Source organism: Kogia breviceps, chromosome 9 (genome assembly GCF_026419965.1).
Source record: "Kogia breviceps isolate mKogBre1 chromosome 9, mKogBre1 haplotype 1, whole genome shotgun sequence".
NCBI lineage: Eukaryota > Metazoa > Chordata > Mammalia > Artiodactyla > Physeteridae > Kogia > Kogia breviceps.
Window position 1 is genome coordinate 97726186 of NC_081318.1, and position 20664 is coordinate 97746849.

Consider the following 20664-nt stretch of genomic DNA (forward strand, 5'->3'; position numbering starts at 1 on the left):
TCTCTAACTATGTATGATGATGGATGTTAACTAGACTTGTGGTATTTTACAATATATACAAACATCGAATCTTTTTTTTTAATTAGCAAATTAGGAATAGAAAGAAACTTCATCATTCTGATGAAGAACATCTACAAAAACCTAGAGCTAGCATCATCCTTAGTCAGATGTTGAAAGTTAGCTCCATAAGATTGGGAACAAAGCAAATTCACTTTCACTATTTTTATTCAATTAAGTAATTGATTTTCTAACCAGGATAATAATGTAAAGAAGAACTAGAAAGCATAAAGATTGCAAATTAAAAAGTAAAACAGTCATTTGCAGATGACATGATTGTTTATTTAGAAAATCCTAAAGTATCTACGAGAAAGTTACTGTGTCAAAGAAATATAGTGGCATCACAAAATACAAGGTCAATATACAGAAATGAAGTGTATTTCTATGCTATAATCAATAATTCAAAAATGAAATTTTTGAAAATTCCTTTTATAAATATACCAAGAAACCTAAAAACCTTACAAAAGAACTTTATAAAAAGATGTACAAGATCGCAGCACTGAAAGCTACAGAAACATTGCTGGAAGGAATTAAAGAAAATGGAAAATAAAAATATCAATAGGAAAACTCACTATCATTGCAATGAAATAGCACTTCATACCCACTAGGATGGTTATAATCAAAAAGACAGAAAATAACAAGTGTTGATGAAGGTGTGGAGAAATTGGAGCCATCATACTCTGCTTGTTGGAATGTAAACTGGTACAGCTGCTTTGGAAAACAGTTCGGCAGTTCCGCAAAGAGTTAAACATAGAGTTACCATATGATCCAGCAATTCCACTCCTAGGTACCTAACAAGAGAAATGAAAGCTTATGTCAGTACAAAAACTTGTACATGAATGTTCATGGCAGCATTATCCTTAATAGCCCAAAAGTGGAGAAAATCCAAATGTCCGTCATCTCATGAATGGATAAACCAAATGTGGTGTATCTGTACAATGGAATATTTTTCAGTCATAAAAACTAACAAAGTGGACTTCCCTGGTGGCACAGTGGTTAAGAATCCTCCTGCCAGCACAGTGGACACGGGTTCGAGCCCTGGCCTCGTAAGATCCCACATGCCGCGGAGCAACTAAGCCCGTGAGCCACAACCACTGAGCCCGTGTGCCACAACACTGAAGCCCACTGCCTAGAGCCCATGCTCCGCAACAAGAGAAGCCACCGGAATGAGAAGCATGTGCACCGCAACAAAGAGTAGCCCTTGCTCACCACGAGTAGAGAAAGCCCGTGCGCAGCAACAAAGACCCAACGCAGCCAAAAAAAAAAAAAAAAGTAAAAGATAATAGTTTGCCATGTAGCTAGAGGTTAGACATTGCCGTGATGGTAAGTCCTAGATGACTAATAAAAAAGCAAAATACTGTTAACATTCAAAGTTTACCAGTATCCACTTACAGAGCATGTTTTGAGCGTGGTACCCTCCCATGCATTGTAGAGGAAAGACAAAAAGAGAGCCCCTAGCTAAAGTCCACTATCTAAAAGTTAGGTCAGTTGTGCTAAAACTGCTTCCTGTTTTAATAATAACCTTATATTCTTAAAAGCCAAAAGTAATATTCCCTCTTTTTCTCTGATAGATGCTGTGAGAGAAGTAAGAAAATATTCCTCAGCTCATGCCATTGAAAGGAGCTCAGCCAGCACACCTGCTGCCTATGAACATACACAGATGAAACTTTTTAGGTCTCAAAGAAATCTTTACATTACTGGATTTTCATTATTTTTCTGGCTGTAAGTTTTTTTAAAAGCCCAATTTGAAAACATGATTTGTGTTTCTCTTTCTCATTTTTTCTACCTATACTGTAGATTTTTTTTTCTGTACTATTTAGCATACTAACATCTTTATGAAAGAATTCAGATGACAGATCCAAATGACGAATAATAATCGTGGCTTGTAGGTTCTGTAGGCGCATGACGTGACACCCTGCATGATCTGGCCCCTGCTGCTCTGACGGGTACCCCACGTTCCAACCACACTGCCCTTTGCTGCTCATTCATTCATCCATTCTTGCAACAAATATTTATTGAGTTCCTGTTTTGTACCCAGCTCCTTCCTGCTTCAGGATCTTCCCACCAGCTTTCCCTTCTGCCAGAATACTCTTTCCTTCCCTCTCTTCCTGGCTAATTTCTACATTAGCCCCTTTCTCAGGAAAGCTGAGACCTCTGACCATCATTCCCCCAAAGTAGGAAGGTCTTCTGTTGTACACCATAGAATGTGTAATGTATATACTTTTCTTTCAAGTGTCATTCATGGTTGTAATTAAATACTGTTTTAATTCTTGCCTTCCCAAGTAGAACCTAAACTCTGAGAGCAGGGCCTCTGTCTTGTTTCCTGCTATGTCCCCAGTGCCTGGCACAGTGTTTAACAGTTAGCAGATCCTGAGGAAATATCTGCTGAATGAATAAATGAAGATAACCATTACTACTACTAACAGAGGAAGTTACCCATAAGTAGAAGTGAATGAGCAATTTTTAGGTTTGGCCAGCCTCACAAAATGCTCTTTAAATTTTGAGCTGATGGGGAAAACTCTTACTGGCCCTTCCACACTGTCTGGAATTCTGTTTCTGCTCGTCCTGGCCAAAGACCTCTACAGAGAAAATAAGTAAATTAATAAGTACCACTGAACCTGCATTCCAAATGCTAATCTTCTAACGAAGATTCCAAAGAAATGAGACACAGGCTTGTTTTGACTGGAAGACTTGAATTAAAAATATATCTTCCTTCCGTAAACATCACCTCCCTTCACCACGCCCACACCTGAAGGGGAGTCACTGGATAATTATTACTTAAAGTCACAGTTCCTGGTGATCAGTTGCACACTACTCTGACATTTTTTTCATTTTCTTAGAGTGTTGAGACGTCTGGTTACCCTTATTACTCAGCTGGCAAAAGAGCTGTCAAACAAAGGAGTCCTTAAAGTTCAAGCAGAAAATACTAACCAGGCTGCCAAAAAATTCATGGAAGAGAATGAAAGACTAAAACGGGTATTTAAATTTTCTTCTTAAAAACTGGTGTAAGTGTTGTTGGTATTCCCAAGGGGTGGTTTATTATTTTTCAGCATCAAAAAGAGCATTTTCATAATATATAAGCAGAAAATGACCATAAATAATGATACCTACAAAATGATTGTTTCAGAAATATTTTATTATCTTTAAATTTGTGTGTTCTCACAGTTTACCTCCATAGTAGATTAATGCCATTGGACCTACTTCCTATGATTAAAGGAGAGAACAGTATTCTGGGAATATGAATTTTAATTCCTTCATTACCATTAATTTTACTTTATAACCTAAAGCAAGTTTTAATAAGTCTCTATTATGTTTCCATTTCCCTTTCAGTTGAATTCCTGTTGTTTTTTTTGGTGTGGTTTTTTTTGTTGTTATTGTTGTTTTCTTTAAATGATTATGTAGGAAGCAGACGAAAATAGTTGATATAGATTGATGACTGCATATAATATTTTCAATCTCTAATTTGGTTATGCTGCTGATAATTCTTCTTTGAGAACCCTATGCTGTCTTTCCCTGGCTACTCAGGGAGAGCGTAAATGAGATACTGATGTTTTCCATGTTAAGTAAAAAGAAGAACGAATGGAAAAATGGAAGATACAAAATTACTTCGGGTATATTTTTTCTTAGGTTTAAAATTTAGGAGTCAGATCTCATAGCTTGAGTGTTTTCAGTTCATTTTAAGCCCCATAAGTTTTCCTAATTCTGCTTCTTAGAAAAAAAAAAATCAGTGGAACCTTCAGAAGTGAAACAAATTTTCTTGAAGAAAGAATTCCTAGTATAATGCAATAAGATTATTTTCCTATTATAAATTAATGAATTACAATTATATATTACATCAAATTATATTTATGTAAAAAGTACTGTGAGCCTAAATTCTAAAGCCCAGCCTCTTACAGAAAGAACTATAAGCCTCACCTTGCATCAATGCTAAATGAGTTAGCTGTTACATAGTACAATATAAAGCTTTCTAAAACCTATGAAATAAGTCAAAACTCATTGCAAAAAAATTTTTTGATACTACAGTGTCATGGTCACCTATTCAGAAACCCATGTTTTATGATGTCTACCTTATTTTTACTACAAAAACAGGATTCAAAAATGTTTCTTGGGCTTCCCTGGTGGCGCAGTGGTTGAGAATCCGCCTGCCAAAGCAGGGGACACGGGCTCGTGCCCCGGTCCGGGAAGATCCCACATGCCGTGGAGCAGCTGGGCCCGTGAGCCATGGCCGCTGAGCCTGCGCGTCCGGTGCCTATGCTCCACAACGGGAGAGGCCACGACAGTGAGAGGCTCGCGTACCACACACACACAAAAAAAAATGTTTCTTTGGGTAGATTATAACCAGCATCTTTTAAGGAAACTTTTAGAGGGTAAGCACTGGTTTATATTTTTACTTTGTTTTGTTCTGTTTTGAAAAAGCATTGATCCATAGATGTCATGTAACTTGCCCTTTGTCATAAATATAGGTCTGGGAAATCAAGCTGTTGGTATTTCTGTATTCAGAAGCAAGCAATATACGTCACTGGAGTGTTTCAGCAGCACAATCAGCCTTATTTTGTACCTTAATATTATTTGCTTCATTTTCTATCCTTTGATCTCATTTCATAATGGTAAAAACAAAACAAAACCCTCAAGGCTTTTATGAATATATGGTGGCTAAACTCAGAAGCACACAGCCAGTATTTGTAGACTTACCATGCACCTATCTTGATTTACCATGCCCATCATGTTAGAGTAGTGAGTTTTAACTACTAATAGAACACTGCTTTTTTTCCTCTTATTCTTGAACTCCAAGAAAATGGAAAGTGGTTTTGTATTTTTGGTACTATGATTTTTCTCATATACACCATAATTAATGTACTTAAATTAGTCTTGTCCTTCAGAAAAAGCACCTTCCTTAAAACATTTCTTTTGGGATTGTTTTCAGAACCAGTTACTAACTTGCAAGGAAATTTATTTCATGATTACTGATTCTTTGATCTGCCACAGTTGCTCTCTTTTTTTGTTCTCCTCTCCTTTGGTTCCATGCTGTCCTGGTTCCCTGCTTCTGCATATCTGTGGCCCAGTCAATGGCCCTAAATCATAAGTGCATAGATATACTGGGCTAAAGCCAGTACACAGTGGGGAGAAAATACTGTCAGTGCCCAAAGCGTAACTGATTAACCATAGGTCAGAATGTCAAAGATGACTTCTATATCAAGATACTTCATGTAGGTTTTGAAATACCAGCTGAGGAAGGATAAAATTGCTAAAACATCTCTTCGTTCTCTATCAGAGATACGTTATCTATTGGAAAGTGCATCACCCTGAAGTCCAAAAGACTTGGGTGCCAGTCCCAGATCTACCAGTAATTAGCCTTGTGACCTGGGGCAAGTCACCTCATTTGTTCTTGGCCTGAAGTTTATAACTAATAGCTAACGTTGTTCACATGCTTCACAGTAAGGTATTAACTCTTTCAATTGTTGCAACAATGCTGTGAGGTTGGTGCTGTTAATATTTGCATTATATAGATGAAGAAATGGAGGCACAGAAAGGTTAAGCGACTTGCCCAGGATCATTCCACTAGTAAGAGACAGACCTAGGGATTGAATCCAAGCAAGCTGCCTCTAAAATCCACACTCTTAACCACATTGTTCTGTGCCCTTCAGTCGTATGCTAACCTATGATAGGACTTGCAGATGGTGCCTGGGACCCCTTTCTGTTATGATATTCAGTTAATGAAATGAAATAATTATGAAAGACCAACTTTAGTATAACAACAGTGACAGAGCTTTACTTCTTACTTGTTTTCTTCCCAGCCACTTACCAAGGTGGGATAAGGTGGGTGGGACAGTGAACATGTGTATTACTGTAGTTGGTAGCTATAGAATTTCAGATTCCAGGGCTCTTGGTCTTTCTCCAGCATCAAGTTACACAAAATAAAGTTGAACGAGTTGACAGGTGCAGTAATGAAAGCTTATTTACAAAGACTGACACCAAATCCAACTTTTCCAAGTCAGTGGCAATAATAATTCAAGCAGGCAGGGTAAACATTCCTGTAACTCAGTCGTTCTATTCCAATTTGGGTAATCACTGGAGGCTGTGTTAACTGAATTCAGTGAAGTAACAACTAAGATTGTTTTGAACTTGAAATTGTCAACAAACTTGTAGAGGTTTGGAGGGTTTTTTCCCTGGTTTCTGCTCTTAAAAATATGTATATATATATTTTTAATTTTGGAGATATGAGGCTCCTTTGGTTTTAGTAGGTGCTTCAGTCCTTTATCTCCTAAAAAAATTTCTTGGAATTATACAATATATTCATTCGAGCTTTAATTCCTCCTTTGGATCTGCCTAATCTCTGTTATAACACGGTAGTATTGTATTCGATCTTGTGCTACAGTATCTATGCTCTAGTCTCATCCTTTCCACTAGATTGAAGTTACCTGAGAGCAGAGACCATACTTCTCTTACATTTTACTCCTTGTAGTACATAGCACTGTAAAATATTTGCATGTAGTAGTAGCAGTGCTCAGGAGAACTTTGTTTTGTTTGTTTAATATATCAGCTTACATTAAAAAAGGAATCACCCTGCAGTAGAAATTCTTTACTGTGTCAGTCTGTTTTAAATTGTCCTGAGTTAACATTTTTACCTGACTACGGAAGCTTTCCATATCAAATTGCTGCCTTTTACTTGGTCAAATAACTCATGCCAGTATATACATGTTCTGTTTTTCAAACATTAATCTAATTTGCCTTTCTTGGTAACTTAACACCTTACAATTTCTTTTTGGTAAGTCAGCTTCTTCATTCTGTTAATGATGATTTCCATCCAGATTATGGAAATAATCTGGATTATGAAATATTTACCCCATGATGTTTTTATTTTAGTCAAATATTTTACTATTCAGATCTTAATTTTTCTTGCCTAGAAAAGATAAACTACAAACATAAACATTTTAAAAGCCAGAATAGATTTAAAAATATAAAGAACATTGTAAAGGATTAACCGAATAAAAGTAATTTGGAGACTGTTCAATGAAAATTAGGTAGAATTGTCCAAGTGTAGAGATGGCCCTGTTATTCTCCACTTACCCATCTCTATCTCTATCCTGACATATCCTGATTATGTTATTCTCTTATGAATTCGTCTATATAGAACTAATCTGAGTAGACAGCTCTACAATTGGAACATAATGGCTTTCCAAGTAGTACTGTCCCCAGAACTATTTTTTTTTCATTAGAGTAACATCACGCAATTAAGGAAAAGACATTGTTTATCTAAATACCTTTGAAAATGCAATTTTTTTTTTTTTTTTTGGCTGTACTGGGTCTTCGTTGCCGTGCGTGGGCTTTTCTCTAGTGGCAGTGAGCGGGGGCTACTCTTCGTTGTGGTACACAGGCTTCTCGTTGCAGTGGCTTCTTTTGTTGCAGTGCACGTGCTCTAGTAGTTGTGCCACGTGGGCCCCAGAATGCGTGGGCTTCAGTAGTTGTGGCTCTCAGGCTCTACAGCGCAGTCTCAGTAGTTGTGGCACACGGGCTTAGGTGCTCTGCAGCATGTGTGATCTTCCTGGACTAGGGATAGAACCCAGGTCCCCTGCATTGGCAGGCAGATTCTTAACCACTGCGCCACCAGGAAAGTCCCTGAAAACATAATTTTAATTGTAGCCCATCCAGAAACTCTTGTTATTTTCATTTCAGAGATTTCAATCATAGAAGAAATTTTGTGTGTGTTTGCCAATTATCAAGTTTCTGCTAACAGAAGTTTACGTTATAAAAAAGTACAAAATACTGAAAAGGACAAAGAATAAAATAAAGACCAATAATTTAAAATACATTGTTCAGCTCTTTTCCTGAAAGAATGGCTGTTGCAATCTAACATTACTTCTTTCTATAACTCTCTTTTCTGAAGCTCTTGAAAAACCATGGCAAGGAAGAACAACACATTTTGGAAGCGGAAAATAAAAAACTAGCAGAAGATAAGGAAAAACTGAAAACTGAATTAAAGAAGGCTTCAGATGGTAACGTTGTACGCATGCACAAAAGTAGGAAAAGTATTGTGATATTTTATGCTGTTACACTTCACTATTTTTCCTAAAACAAAATTCATGGCTAAATGTTCTTCTGGCTAAAATACCAAGAGTGACCTATTTATAAATTCCTGCTCAAATACGGAGATAGAACACTGTTTCAGCCAAGAGAAACATGCTCTGTTATACATACAAACATGTAGGTGTTTCAGATCTGTGTTGTAAATACAGATGTTCCTCCCTTAGCAAAAGAGCTATGTTCCTGAAAAGTTCCTTGTAAACAGAGATAAAAAGACAGACAAGAATAGGTTGTGTGCCATGCTACACCTCTCCTAACCCTGGACAGCTTAGTTTTTTCTCCCTTTGCCTTTTAAAAATGCCAACTTTGAGATATTTTGAGCTTTAACCTCACAAGTCTGATATATAACTCTAAACTCGGGGTTATTTTGAGTAATATAAAGAAACTCAATATTTCTTTAACAGACAATTCAGATGTTTGGAGAAAATGAACTCTATGATAATACAGGCATTTTGTTTATGATCTGATAACAAGAGATGCCATGCTTCTGTGTTTGAAGTGTAGACTGCAAAACTGCTTTCAAAGTGAATCAATGTTGAGGTAAAAGCAGATTTTACCTGTTTGAGTATGTCCTGTTTGGTTCCTGCAAGGTGTGTAGTATTTTATGAACACATTTTATTTTAGATAACATTGTTACTGACCTTGAGAAGATCAAAGTTCCATTTCTAAAGGAAGTATAACCCTGGCTATGTTCTCTTGACCTATACCAATCAAATTCATTAAGACAAGAACTAAGAAGTAAATTAGTAGTACAAGATTTGGATGAATTCAGCAGCCAATGCTTTGTACATAGTACCATTCAAATATATTCATAGATTTCTAAAAATTGAGGGTATTAAGACTGACAGTGCTTAAGAAATGTTTTAGCAAGTTCTTTTATATTTGGAAACTGAGTAGAAAGGCAGTGTGGTTTGTTTCTTAGTAGAGGTAGAGTATTTTCCATACGTATGGTCTTACCCTTAGTGTTTCTCTAATCTAAGTGAAACATTTTCTCCAAATATATTAGCAGAAGTAAAGCATAAATACAAAATGTCTGTTTAAAGTGATTCAATCCAAATTGGAAAAGTGCTATTCTGAAGGCAGGTATTAAGAGCACTCACTCTCTCAGTAGTGCCAAAATCTCCATCAGTTTTTAACCACTAAGTTTTTAGCTTAGGTTTTTGACCAGTTAGTAAATTACCTGTGTTTCAGTGCAGTAATATGACCCTAGTGAACCAAACGGGAGCGTGCATGTCCCCAAGCACCCAGTTTACACTCAAGACTAACTTAGTCAGGTGTAAGGTACCCGATCTGTCATTTTTAATGATTTGTTTAATGGTAACTCCGATGTCCCAGTGTGTGGAGTAATTGGGAAAGGGCACTGCCATGAAAAATGAGACCTTAGGCTCTAAAGAATTTACAAAGTTCACAAGCCCTCATAATAAAAATAGACCTTGTATGTAGTGGAAAACCTTCTGATATCTAAGGAGATTGACTTTGAAAGACTCTTCCAGGAGAGCTTCCCAGTATTTATTCTTAATACTTTCCCAGTATTTATTCTTTTTTAAATTAATTTCTTAAATATATTTATTTTATTTACTTATTTTTTATTTTTGGCTGCGTTGGGTCATCGTTACTGCGCACAGGCTTTCTCTAGTTGCGGCGAGCGGGGGCTACTCTTTGTTGCGGTATGCGGGCTTTTCATTGCTGTGGCTTCTCTTTGTTGCAGAGCATGGGCTCTAGGTGCAGGGGCTTCAGTAGTTGCAGCACACGGGCTCAGTGGTTGTGGCTCGCGGGCTCAGTAGTTGTGGCACATGGGCTTAGTTGCTCCGTGGCATGTGGGATCTTCCCGGACTAGGGCTCAAACCCATGTGCCCTGCATTGGCAGGCGGATTCTTAACCACTGCGAGGAAATACGTACCATTCTGTCATTGCATGCATCCAGGCAGTGGTAAAAGTGGATACAGTTTTGAAAGTGATTGAGTTGCATGTGGACATGTCGTTTCCTCATTCCTCTCGGAGCAGTAGTATACCCATAACATGCTACATTGAAAGTTATCAGGCTGCCATTCTAATAGCAGAGGTTGAGTAGTAGTGTATTTCTCCTATGTAAAGGGAAAAGAAAAAGAAGAAAATATTAAAAAGTGATTGAGGCAAATTCCTTGACCCTGCCCTTATTCTTTCTTCCTTCTTTCCCTTCCTTTTCTTCCTTCCTTTCTTTTTCTTTCTTTCTATCAGCAATTTTTTAGGAACTATTCATATGACTTATTCATTGTAAGATCATTTAACATGGAGCATCATTAAAACTGTCCTTAAAAAACATACCTATTGAGGGACTTCCCTGGCAGTCCAGTGGTTAAAACTCTGTGCTTCCAGTGCAGGAGACGCAGGTTCCATCCCTTGTCAAGGAACTAAGATCCCACATGTCACACTGCGCAGCCAAAATATAAAAAATAAAAAGCATACCTATTGAGGATAAAGCAAATTTTTATTTTATTTATTTTTCTTCCAGTTTTATTGAAATATAGTTGACATACGGCACTGTATAAGTTTAAGGCGTACAGAGTAGTAATTTGATTTGCATGCATCATGAAGCAATTATCACAATAAGCTTAGTGAACATCCTGCATCTCATACAGATACAAAATTAAAGAATAGAAAGTAATTTTTTTTCTTGTGATGAGGACTCTTAGGATTTCCTCTCTTAACAACTTTCATGTATGACATACACCAGTGTTAATTCTATTTATCATGTTGTACATTACATCCCTAGTACTTACTTTATAACTGGAAGTTGGTACCTTTTGACTGCCTTCACCCAATTCCCCCTCCCCCCCCACCTCTGGTAACCACAAATCTGGTCTCTTTTTTATGAGTGTGTTTGTTTTTGAAGTATGATTGACCTACAACACTATGTTAGTTCCTTTTACACAACATAGTGATTTGCTGTTTCTATACATTTCAAACTGATCATCACGATAAGTCTAGTCAAGTCTAGTTACCATAAGTCACCATACAAAGATATTACATAGTTACTGTATTCCCCACACTGTACATTTCATACCTGTGACTCATTTATTTTGCAACTGGAAATCTGTACTTCTTAATCTCCTCACCTATTTCTTTCTTTCCCTTACCTCCCCTCCGGCAAACACCTGTTTGTTCTCTCTATATATAAAACTCTGTTTATGTTTTGTTATGTTAACTTTTTTTAATTCCACGTATAAGTGAAATAATACAGTATTGCTCTTTCTCTGTCTGACTTACCTTACTTAGCATAACATTGATCCCTTCTAGGTCCATCCATGTTGTCACAAATGGCAAGATTCCATTCTTTTTTAATGGCTGATTAATATTCCCTTGGTGGCGCAGTGGTTGAGAGTCTGCCTGCTGATGCAGGGGCCGTGGGTTCGTACCCTGGTCTGGGAGGATCCTACATGCCGCAGAGCAGATGCACCCGTGAGCCATGGCCTCTGAGCCTGTGCTCCGCAGCGGGAGAAGCCACAACAGTGAGAGGCCTGCGTACCGCCAAAAAACACAAAAATTCCATTGTGTGTGTGTCTGCATGTGTGCGTACACGTGTGTTCGTGTGTGTGTGTGTTACATCTTTTTAATCCATTTTTATATATGTGGGGGGGGGGGTACACGGGCCTCTCACTGCTGTGGCCTCTCCCATTGCGGAGCACAGGCTCCGGACGCGCAGGCTCAGCGGCCATGGCTCACGGGCCCAGCTTCTCCGCGGCATGTGGGATCTTCCCGGACCGGGGCACGAACCCGTGTTCCCTGCATCGGCAGGTGGACTCTCAATCACTGCGCCACGAGGGAAGCCCCTATCCATTTATGTTTTGATGGACAGTTAGGTTGCTTCCATATCTTGGCTATTGTAAATAATGCTTTAGTGAACATAGGCGTGCATGTATCTTATGTTCTCTAATTAGTGTTTTAGTTTTCTTTGGATAAATACCCAGGAGTGGCATTGCTGGAGATAAAGCGAATTTTAAATGCTATCTAAACAAAGTATATACAAACAGAACAGAAACTGATTATAAAGGCCCATTCTATGTTCCTAAGTATTGGCAGCATATAACAGGGACCTTAGATTTGGACCAGGAAATGGAATCTTCTAATCCTATTTAAACTTCTCCTTTACCAAATAGAGGGTTTATTTTTTTCCACTCTCAACTAGTTTATTCAACTCTGTTCCTGGATAAATGCTTCTCTTTCACTGTGGCTTACCTTGAAAACAATTAACATTCTAGCATTTCCTTTTACAGACCAACTTCACTACCCTTAATGATGTTCAAGTTTTTTAAAAAAATCATCACCCTCTAATGCCAGTAATAAACAAGTCATACTAACATAGGGACCAGGGAGTGAAAATAGTTGAAGTGCTTTACAAGAGAAATTGACGATCAAGATAAGAGAGAATATTACAAGTGAATTACTATTCCGTATATCAGTAACCCTAAATTCCTTCTTCTTGAGTTCCTTACAAAGGAACTATTTGAGCCATCTATCTAAAAATAAATTCTCAAAGTCCAAACTAAGCATATCTTACAGTTGCAAACTCTTGTGGGTGTAAATTCAACTATCTTTAACTTGCAGTTATATCAAAGCCACCATCTTATTTTAAATTTTGCAGTCCTTTAAAAAATTTGGTAGTTTTAGTCATATTATGTTTTTATGACCTTTTAATGAGTTTCTATGCTTTGAATAAGAAAAAAACATGTATTTTCTCCTCTGTTTACTTATCTGGAAGTTTCTGCTTCTTTAACATCTCCTTCCCTTCCTTTGTTAGCTGAAAAATAAAAGTCCATATTTTAAAAGAATAGCATAGTTTATTTGAAGGGTGTGGGAGTAGACTATGTAATTAATAGTACTTCAGTTATTTAAAGCAAATAAAATATATGACCCACCATTTTAGTCAGGTTTTTAGCTCTTAGGTTGGTTTTTTATTTTTAAATGAAAGATATATTGCCATTTATTCGTTTATATTATCTCCACATGCAGTTGATGTTATTGTCAAACCAGAAGAAGGAGGCTTTCTTGCTGTGGACTGCTTTCCTGGCACTAATATGTCATGGTGATATTTTCTCCTGCTTTTCCCTATTACGTTCCCATTTAGTTATGATGTTTTCCTTTTTGTGAGCTTCCTATCTGTTTGCAGGCCCTATATAAAATAAACTATTTAAGTGTCATCCAGTGACCAGGAGGAATAGCTACAGGGAAGATAGTAACTGAAGACAGTAATTCAAGGATACCTTTCATAGCATTGACGATACCAGCAAGCATGACTGATGCTACCTGAGGAAAAGCTTTCATTAAGTTTGCAGAGGGGCATTAAAGCAAGAGAAAACAGTCTCTTCCCTGAAGAGCTTTATAACCCAGATGGATGGATCCAACATATATACAAAAAGTGACTACAATTTATTTCTTCGCCTGTGTGATACATGAGTTAGTTTACTAAAAAACATGGAGTGGAGAGTGCTAAATGCACACTGAATAACAGAATGTTCCAGGTGATAAGAATATAATCAAGCATAGTTCTCCACGTATGTTGATGGACATATAGATTGGATCAGCTTGTATCAGGTTTATGTTTACTGCCAAGTGCAGTACAGAAATTAAGCTGGACAACTCTGCTCTAGAAACACTTTTGAAATGGATGGAAAACAATCAGCTAGGAAAATGAGCTGGAAAATTAAAGAAGGAAAAACCTTTTCTTCGTAAAACTAAATCTCATTGCAGCATCCACTGTCTGTATAGCCTTTGTTCTTTCTATAAGCAAAATTGGAAGGCATAAAATGGGGAACTTCTTAGGAGGTTTCTTAAAATTTCCAGTATAATTTTGATCCTCCTCTCCTCTCATGCTCTGATACTTTAATTTATAGTTCTTTTCAGTAAATTTATAATCTAAGAGAAAGGTGGTATGACTTAGAAGTGTGTCTTAGGAGAAGGATCAGAAAACTATGGTCCATGAGCCAAATCTAACCTGCTGCCTTGATTTTAGAAATTAAATTTTATTAGAACAAAGCCATGCTCATTTGTTTACATATTTTCTGTGGCTGTGGAGTTAAGTAAACTGGACAGAGTCTGCATGGCATAGAAAGCTGAAAATAAGGGAGTTCCCTGGCAGTCCAGTGGTTAAAACTCCGAGCTTTCACTGCGGAGGGCCCAGGTTCAATCCCTGGTTGGGGAACTAAGATCCCACAAGCCGAGTGGTGCGGCCAGAGAATAAAAAATATTTACAGTCTGGCCCTTTACAGGAGTAGTTTACTGACCCCTATTAAGGATCTGCAAATAAGGAAGAATACCTTTTTCAGTATAAATAATGGTATCGAAGAGATTGGTTTCTGCTTAATATTGTTATAAAATTTGCTGCGCACTTAAGTGCTGATTGAATGAATGTTGATCAGATAATTTAAGAAATTATATATGCTTATATATAGTAAAACTAGTTCTTTGTTTACAGTCAAAGTAAACTGACTCCTTCAGTTCTTGTATACAATGGTTTGTAAATTCTTCTAGATTGCACGTGTTGCTTCTGCTTACACACGAACTTGCTTTATAAAGCATATCCTTTTCAAAGCAGTTTGTATAAAGCTATACCTACACAGTACTTTGCCTAAAACGTACACCCTGATTTTTAAGTGCAAAGCCAGCATATTGATGGAATTTGTAATTATTCTTTGCTAAGTCACAGAGCCAAAATTCTTTTCTTAAATACATTACTTAGCAAGCCAGCTAAGATAATGAAGGAAGTCTTCATGCATTCATTGGTGTTTCATTCGCTAAGAGCATAACAGTGGGGCTGATTTTATTTATTAAATTATAAAGCCTGCCTGCTCATCAGTTCCTTGGCCCCGAGTCCCAGTAATCCTTATAAGTATCAGCATACCTTACATCCCTGTCTTTTCTAAAACCCCAAAGCACATCACCCATAAACCTCATTCATGTTCATAGTCCCCCAGAGGGTAGGGGCAGGGACCAGTATACCTAGCGATAGGTAGAGAAATTAAGACACACACAAAAAATCATTCATTTCCCCTTTGCTCATGTGGCAAATTGAGCTATAATTGGTTTCATGCATTAATGTTTACTCTTTAGTATAATTGTTGGGGCAGCTTTCTTTCCATTCCTTCTAAAGCATGTCCCTGCCATTAGTTTGGCTTCTTCACTTTGCCACTAGAGTGGCAACACCACAGATCGGATTATGCTTCTTCACTTCTTAAAACTCTGTATTGATTCCTGCGACCTTTATAGCTCTTCAGGATGGAACACGTGGTCTTCTGCGACCTGTCCCCCAGCGTCATCTCTAGTTTTGCCTGCCCCACCCTTGTCCGGTCTAAATTTTATACCCCTACTCTATTAAATATGGGAGCTTGTAGTTCTCCTAACAGTGGTGTTTCATCACCTTTCCCCTTTGCCCAGGACTGCAGGTCTGTCTGCCTCTACTGCCCTCTTCTGCACACTCTGCCAGCTTGTGCTCGTCCTTCAGCTCCAGCATCGCCGCCTCTTAGGAGCCTCCCCAAAACTCTCTCCCTTCAAGCTGTGTTGAGTGGCTTCCATCTGGACCTCCATAGTTCTGCATGGATACTAACTTAATAGTGTACTCTGTAGAAATTACTTTTCATTTGTTTATCTTTCTTACTAGATTGTAAGTGCTGTGAAGGCAAGGGCCACATCTAAGTAAACTCTTTGTCCCCAGCACATACTTAGTGTTCTAGGCCTGTTATCTAATAGATATGAATAAATCTCACCCCCAAACACTGGTTCATCATAATTAGGCTCTTGCAAACTACTTACCTCCTTCTTCTTCCTCCCCTCTTCCTCCCCCCTCCCCCATTCCTCCTCTACTTCCCTCCTCTCTCAAGGACCGAGCTCTGGTGATAGTCAGGTATCCATCGCTTGGTACCTGCACCCAAGCATCTCAGCATTGCTGAAGGAACTAACTTCTTATTTTAAATAAATGGTCCCTGCATTCAGATGGTCCCTCAATACTGTGGCAGTCCTATTGAATTTCTCTAAAATCTTCACTTTTTCACTCTCCAGAACCACTTTAGATCTTCTCATCTCACTTCTAAATTCTAAATCCACCCTACTTCATTGGGCACAAAGAATTAATCAAAAAAGTCATCTTCTCACCACCAAAACTACTGTCCTCCCTCAACTGGGCTCAAACTCTACCTGTCCTTGGGTTACTGTGGATTAAGTTTCAATCCCTCTTCTACTGCTTCGGCTCCCAACCCCACTATCCTTCTCAAGGACTCTGTTTCTGCAATTACTTCCTCACTTCCTATCACCCTACAGACATCCTCTGGCATCTCCTATCCCAAAAAATAAAAACAAAAACTTCCTTTTGTCTCATATTCCTTCACTTACTGCCCCATTTCTCTGCTCTACTTCATAGCGATTTATTTTTTTCCTTTTAACTTTTTATTCAGACATAATAAATTCAAATCACACAATTCAAATCACAGGAGAAATGGAAAAATAATACCCCAAAAAATGCCCTGTACCCAAATGATAATAACACCTTACACTTGCCTTATCCTTTTCTTTCTCTTCATATTTTCCTCTCGTTTATTATTTTTATATTTTCCAAATGAGGATTTTCTAATTCTCTTATTCCTTCTCCATTTTTAGATTCCATTCTATTGTTAAAGGAAGAGCTTTCCCTTTCCCCCCCAATTACTTGTTGATTTGCTTGTGTAATATATTCATTGCGTTATAATTCATTGTGAGCATTATACTTTATTGTTCAGATTGTCTCAGATTTGGCCAGTGGAAGTCTTTTCAAGCTGGGTCCCATATCATTTTGTCATGCCCCCATTCTGTAAGCACATACATTCTGGTATAACAAGGTAGTCCAAGCTTATCTTGTACCTTTCCTCCTCTAGCCCTTGAATCAACCATTTCTCCATTGAGCCTTTAGGTAGAGAATGGTATTTAGAAAATAATATCTAGAGCCTAGGTGTTCTCATTGCTACTGGGGTGTCATTACTTCTAGGTGCCCTTAGCAGACAGAACTGACAGTAGCTTAAATTTTACCACTTTAGAGAAACTTTTCCTGAGTACTCCATCTCATGTGGCTGCATGGTCATTCTTTATCACATCACCCTCTCCTAACTTTCTTCATGACACTTGGCACTCACTGTTGGTTGGTTGCTTGCTTTATTGTGCATCTTCCTCTGACTAGAAAATGAGTATTCTGAGAGCTAAGACCCCACTATCTTTTCATCCTCAACACTTAGTAGAATGCCTGATGCCTCGTAGTCATTCCATACATTGTTGAATGGATAGAGGAGTGGGTGACTCCCTTGTCTTAGGGCAGTTTCACCTGTGTAACAGCTTCATCTTCTTTAGTCATGAACAGCAGGAATCTTTGGAGGGGCTCTTATGTTTCATGGACTCTCAGCAGTTAGAGACTGGGAAAAACATTTCCTTCTTCACATTCTTGATGAAAACAGTAAAGATTTCGCATCGCTGTTAAGGAGCCTAATTCTCACAGCCCTTCTGTATTTGTTGTACAAACTGACCCTAATGTAGATTTCATAAAAACTGTTTTTATGAATGAACACTAACTTTAAATATTTTTAAGATATTTATAATCATATTGCCCCTCAACCCTCCTCTTAAGTAACTTAAACCTTTTACACATAAGATTTATTCATGAAGGTTAAGTGACCTACACTTTGATATTCTTGAAATGTATTAAGTTCATGCTTCTTCTTCTTCTTTTTTTTTTTTTTTTTTTTTGTCTATGGCAATATCTAGATCACTTTTCATGATCTGGCTTACCTCATTTTTTAAAAATTTTATTTTATTTATTTATTTATACAGCAGATCCTTATTAGTCATCAATTTTATACACATCAGTTTATACATGTCAATCCCAATCACCCAATTCATCACACCAGCATCCCCCACCTCAGCTTTCCCCCCTTGGTGTCCATACATTTGTTCTCTACATCTGTGTCTCAATTTCTGCCCTGCTAACCGGTTCATCTGTACCATTCTTCTAGGTTCCACATATATGCGTTAATATACGATATTTGTTTTTCTCTTTCTGACTTACTTCACTCTGTATGACAATCTCTAGATCCATCCACGTCTCTACAAATGACCCAATTTCGTTCCTTTTTATGGCTGAGTAATATTCCATGTATATATGTACCACATCTTCTTTATCCATTAGTCTGTCGATGGGCATTTAGGTTGCTTCCATGACCTGGCTATCATAAATAGTGAGGTTCATGCTTCTTTACTAGAATATCTGCTTTTCTTTTATCTACTGCCTCACTCCCTACTCACTGACTTTTTTTAATATTACCACTTTGGTGGGGTTTTAACTAAATAATATAATAATTTTAAAACATCAAGATTTTACACAAAAGAAAAATTTAATTAAGTTTTTGTTTATTTAAAACAATGGAACTTAAGGGGTCATATTTGATAGGTTCTTACTAAGATAGTACTTATAGCCTAATGAATTTTATTATATCTTGTCCTGTATACATGTGTTTTGTGTGGGGTTTTTTCCCACTGTACTTTTAAAAAATAAACTTTATGTTAGGACAGTTTATATTTATAGAAAAGCAGGCAATATAGTACAAAGAATTATATACCCCACACTCAGTGTCTCCTATTATTCATGTCTTACATTAATATGGTTCATTTATACAATTAATGAACCAATATGGATATATTATTATTGACAAAGTCCATAGTTTATTCAGATTTCCTTAGTTTTCACCTCACATCTTTTTTCTGTTCTAGGATTTCATTCAGGATACCACATTACATTTAGCTTTATGTCTCCTTAGGCTCCCCTAAGCTATAATAATTTCTCAGACTTTCCTTATTTTTGAAGAGCTTGACAGTTTTGAGAAGTATTGGTTATTTTACAGAATGTTTCTCTGTCAGAAGCTGTCTGATATTTTTCATGGTCAGACTGGGGTTATGGGACTGGAGAGGAAAGTCGCAGAGGGTAAAGTGCCATTTTCATCACGTTATTCCAGAAATAAATACCAGCATGATTTATCACTGTTGATTTGACCTTGATTGCCTGGCGGTTGTTCGTGTTTGTCAGGTTTCTCCATGCAAAGTTACTTTTTTCCCCCCCTCTTCCCATAGTGTAGTCTTTGGAAGGAAGTCACTGTTTGTAGCCCAAGCTTAAGAATTGGGGGGTTATGCCCTACCTCCTTGAGGTGAGAGTAGCTACATAAATTTTTGGAACTCTTCTGCAAAGATATGTGTATTTACCCCTATTTATTTATTTATTTATTCATGGGTATTCATTTTATACTGTAGATTATAATTTAATACTCTTTTCATCTATACTCGTGCTTCTCTTCATAATCAAATGAATCCTTTGCCTTTTCCTAAAGATTCATCTGGGGAGGGATAAAGCATGACTGTTGCTTCAGATTTTTGAGGCCTTCTGGGAATAAACAAGGCTGTAAAAAAAAAAAAAAGAAAAAATACTCATTTATTTTGTTGCTCAAGTCATTTTTTTAGCATTAGCCATTGGGAGCTCCTTCAGTTGGCTCCTGTGTCTCTTTGACATGTCCCCATCATTGTGGGGTTTTTTTTTTTTTTGCTTTATCTTTTTTTGAGTACATCCTTCTGACTCTACAAGGTGCTCCAGGCTTATCTTGTATATATCCTGCCCCATAGAATCAGTGTTTTCTTTTTTTTTTTTTAACTAAACTGGATTCTGTAATAGTACTTGTTTGATTTTTGTTTTTAATTCTAAATTAGCGTGAGATATTTGTAACGTGATTATATTTTTATCAAAATATCAAGAAAGGTCTGTTTGCTTTGTGACTTTCCAGCTAGCTTGAATTTTTTTCCATTAAAGATATAATTTGGTTTAGTTGCAACCAAGATTCCTATCAAGTGACTAAAGTGGTACCTCACTGTTTACCTGACATTTATCATATTTTCAAAAAATGAACTGGTTCCACACAAGTGAATTTTTCAGATGCTTAAAGCTTAGACTTTTCATTTGTCTGTTCTTTCCTTCCTTCAAGGAACATATTTTAGGTACCTACCATGTGCTAGGCACAGTGCTGGGTACTCAGAACAGAGACACAAGACACAGCTTTGTTTCTTGAGTAGTCCACAGTCCGGTAGGGACATAGTTATACCTCAGCATGATAAGTGCTATAATGAAATAAAGCTCAAGATGAAGTAGAAGCCAACAGAAAAGATCAAGGATAATTTCTTGACATTTCAAAGAATAAATATTAATTAACCAGATTAAATGGGAGAGAATGAGTCAGGCAGGGAGGTTAAAGGAGATGGTCAGGGATGTTTTAGCAAAATGAGTAGCATGTAACTGAAAGAGTATGCCTTTTTGAAGTACTACAAGGTGCTCACTGTGGCTGGAGCATAAAATAAGATGGAGGTAGTGGTGAGAGTTGAAAAGTAAGCCTAAGATCCATCATAAAGGGCCTCATGTGCCATGTTTATATGTTAACATTTTGGTTGGGGGAGCATTGCTGGAGGGTTTGTAGGCAGAGGAGCAAGCAGTCACTTTGA

At 37.4% G+C, this 20664-nt stretch overlaps 1 protein-coding gene and 1 non-coding gene across 3 annotated transcripts in view; both read left to right on the forward strand.

Moving 5' to 3' along the window:
- The window catches only part of BCAP29 (B cell receptor associated protein 29), a 41696-nt gene that overhangs the window by 8150 nt on the left and 12882 nt on the right, over nucleotides 1-20664 (forward strand). Inside the window, exons 4-6 of one of the 2 annotated variants that reach the window (XM_059074560.2) lie at nucleotides 1629-1779; nucleotides 2898-3033; nucleotides 7943-8051. In XM_059074560.2, coding sequence (XP_058930543.1) covers nucleotides 1629-1779; nucleotides 2898-3033; nucleotides 7943-8051 — 396 coding nt within the window. Of the gene's footprint in view, nucleotides 1-1628; nucleotides 1780-2897; nucleotides 3034-7942; nucleotides 8076-20664 lie in introns of both variants that reach the window. The other variant, XM_067042841.1, reaches the window with a different exon arrangement.
- LOC131763106 (small nucleolar RNA U109) lies at nucleotides 10103-10231 on the forward strand. The gene has a single exon (XR_009337507.1). It is a non-coding gene; the product is annotated as a small nucleolar RNA U109 (small nucleolar RNA).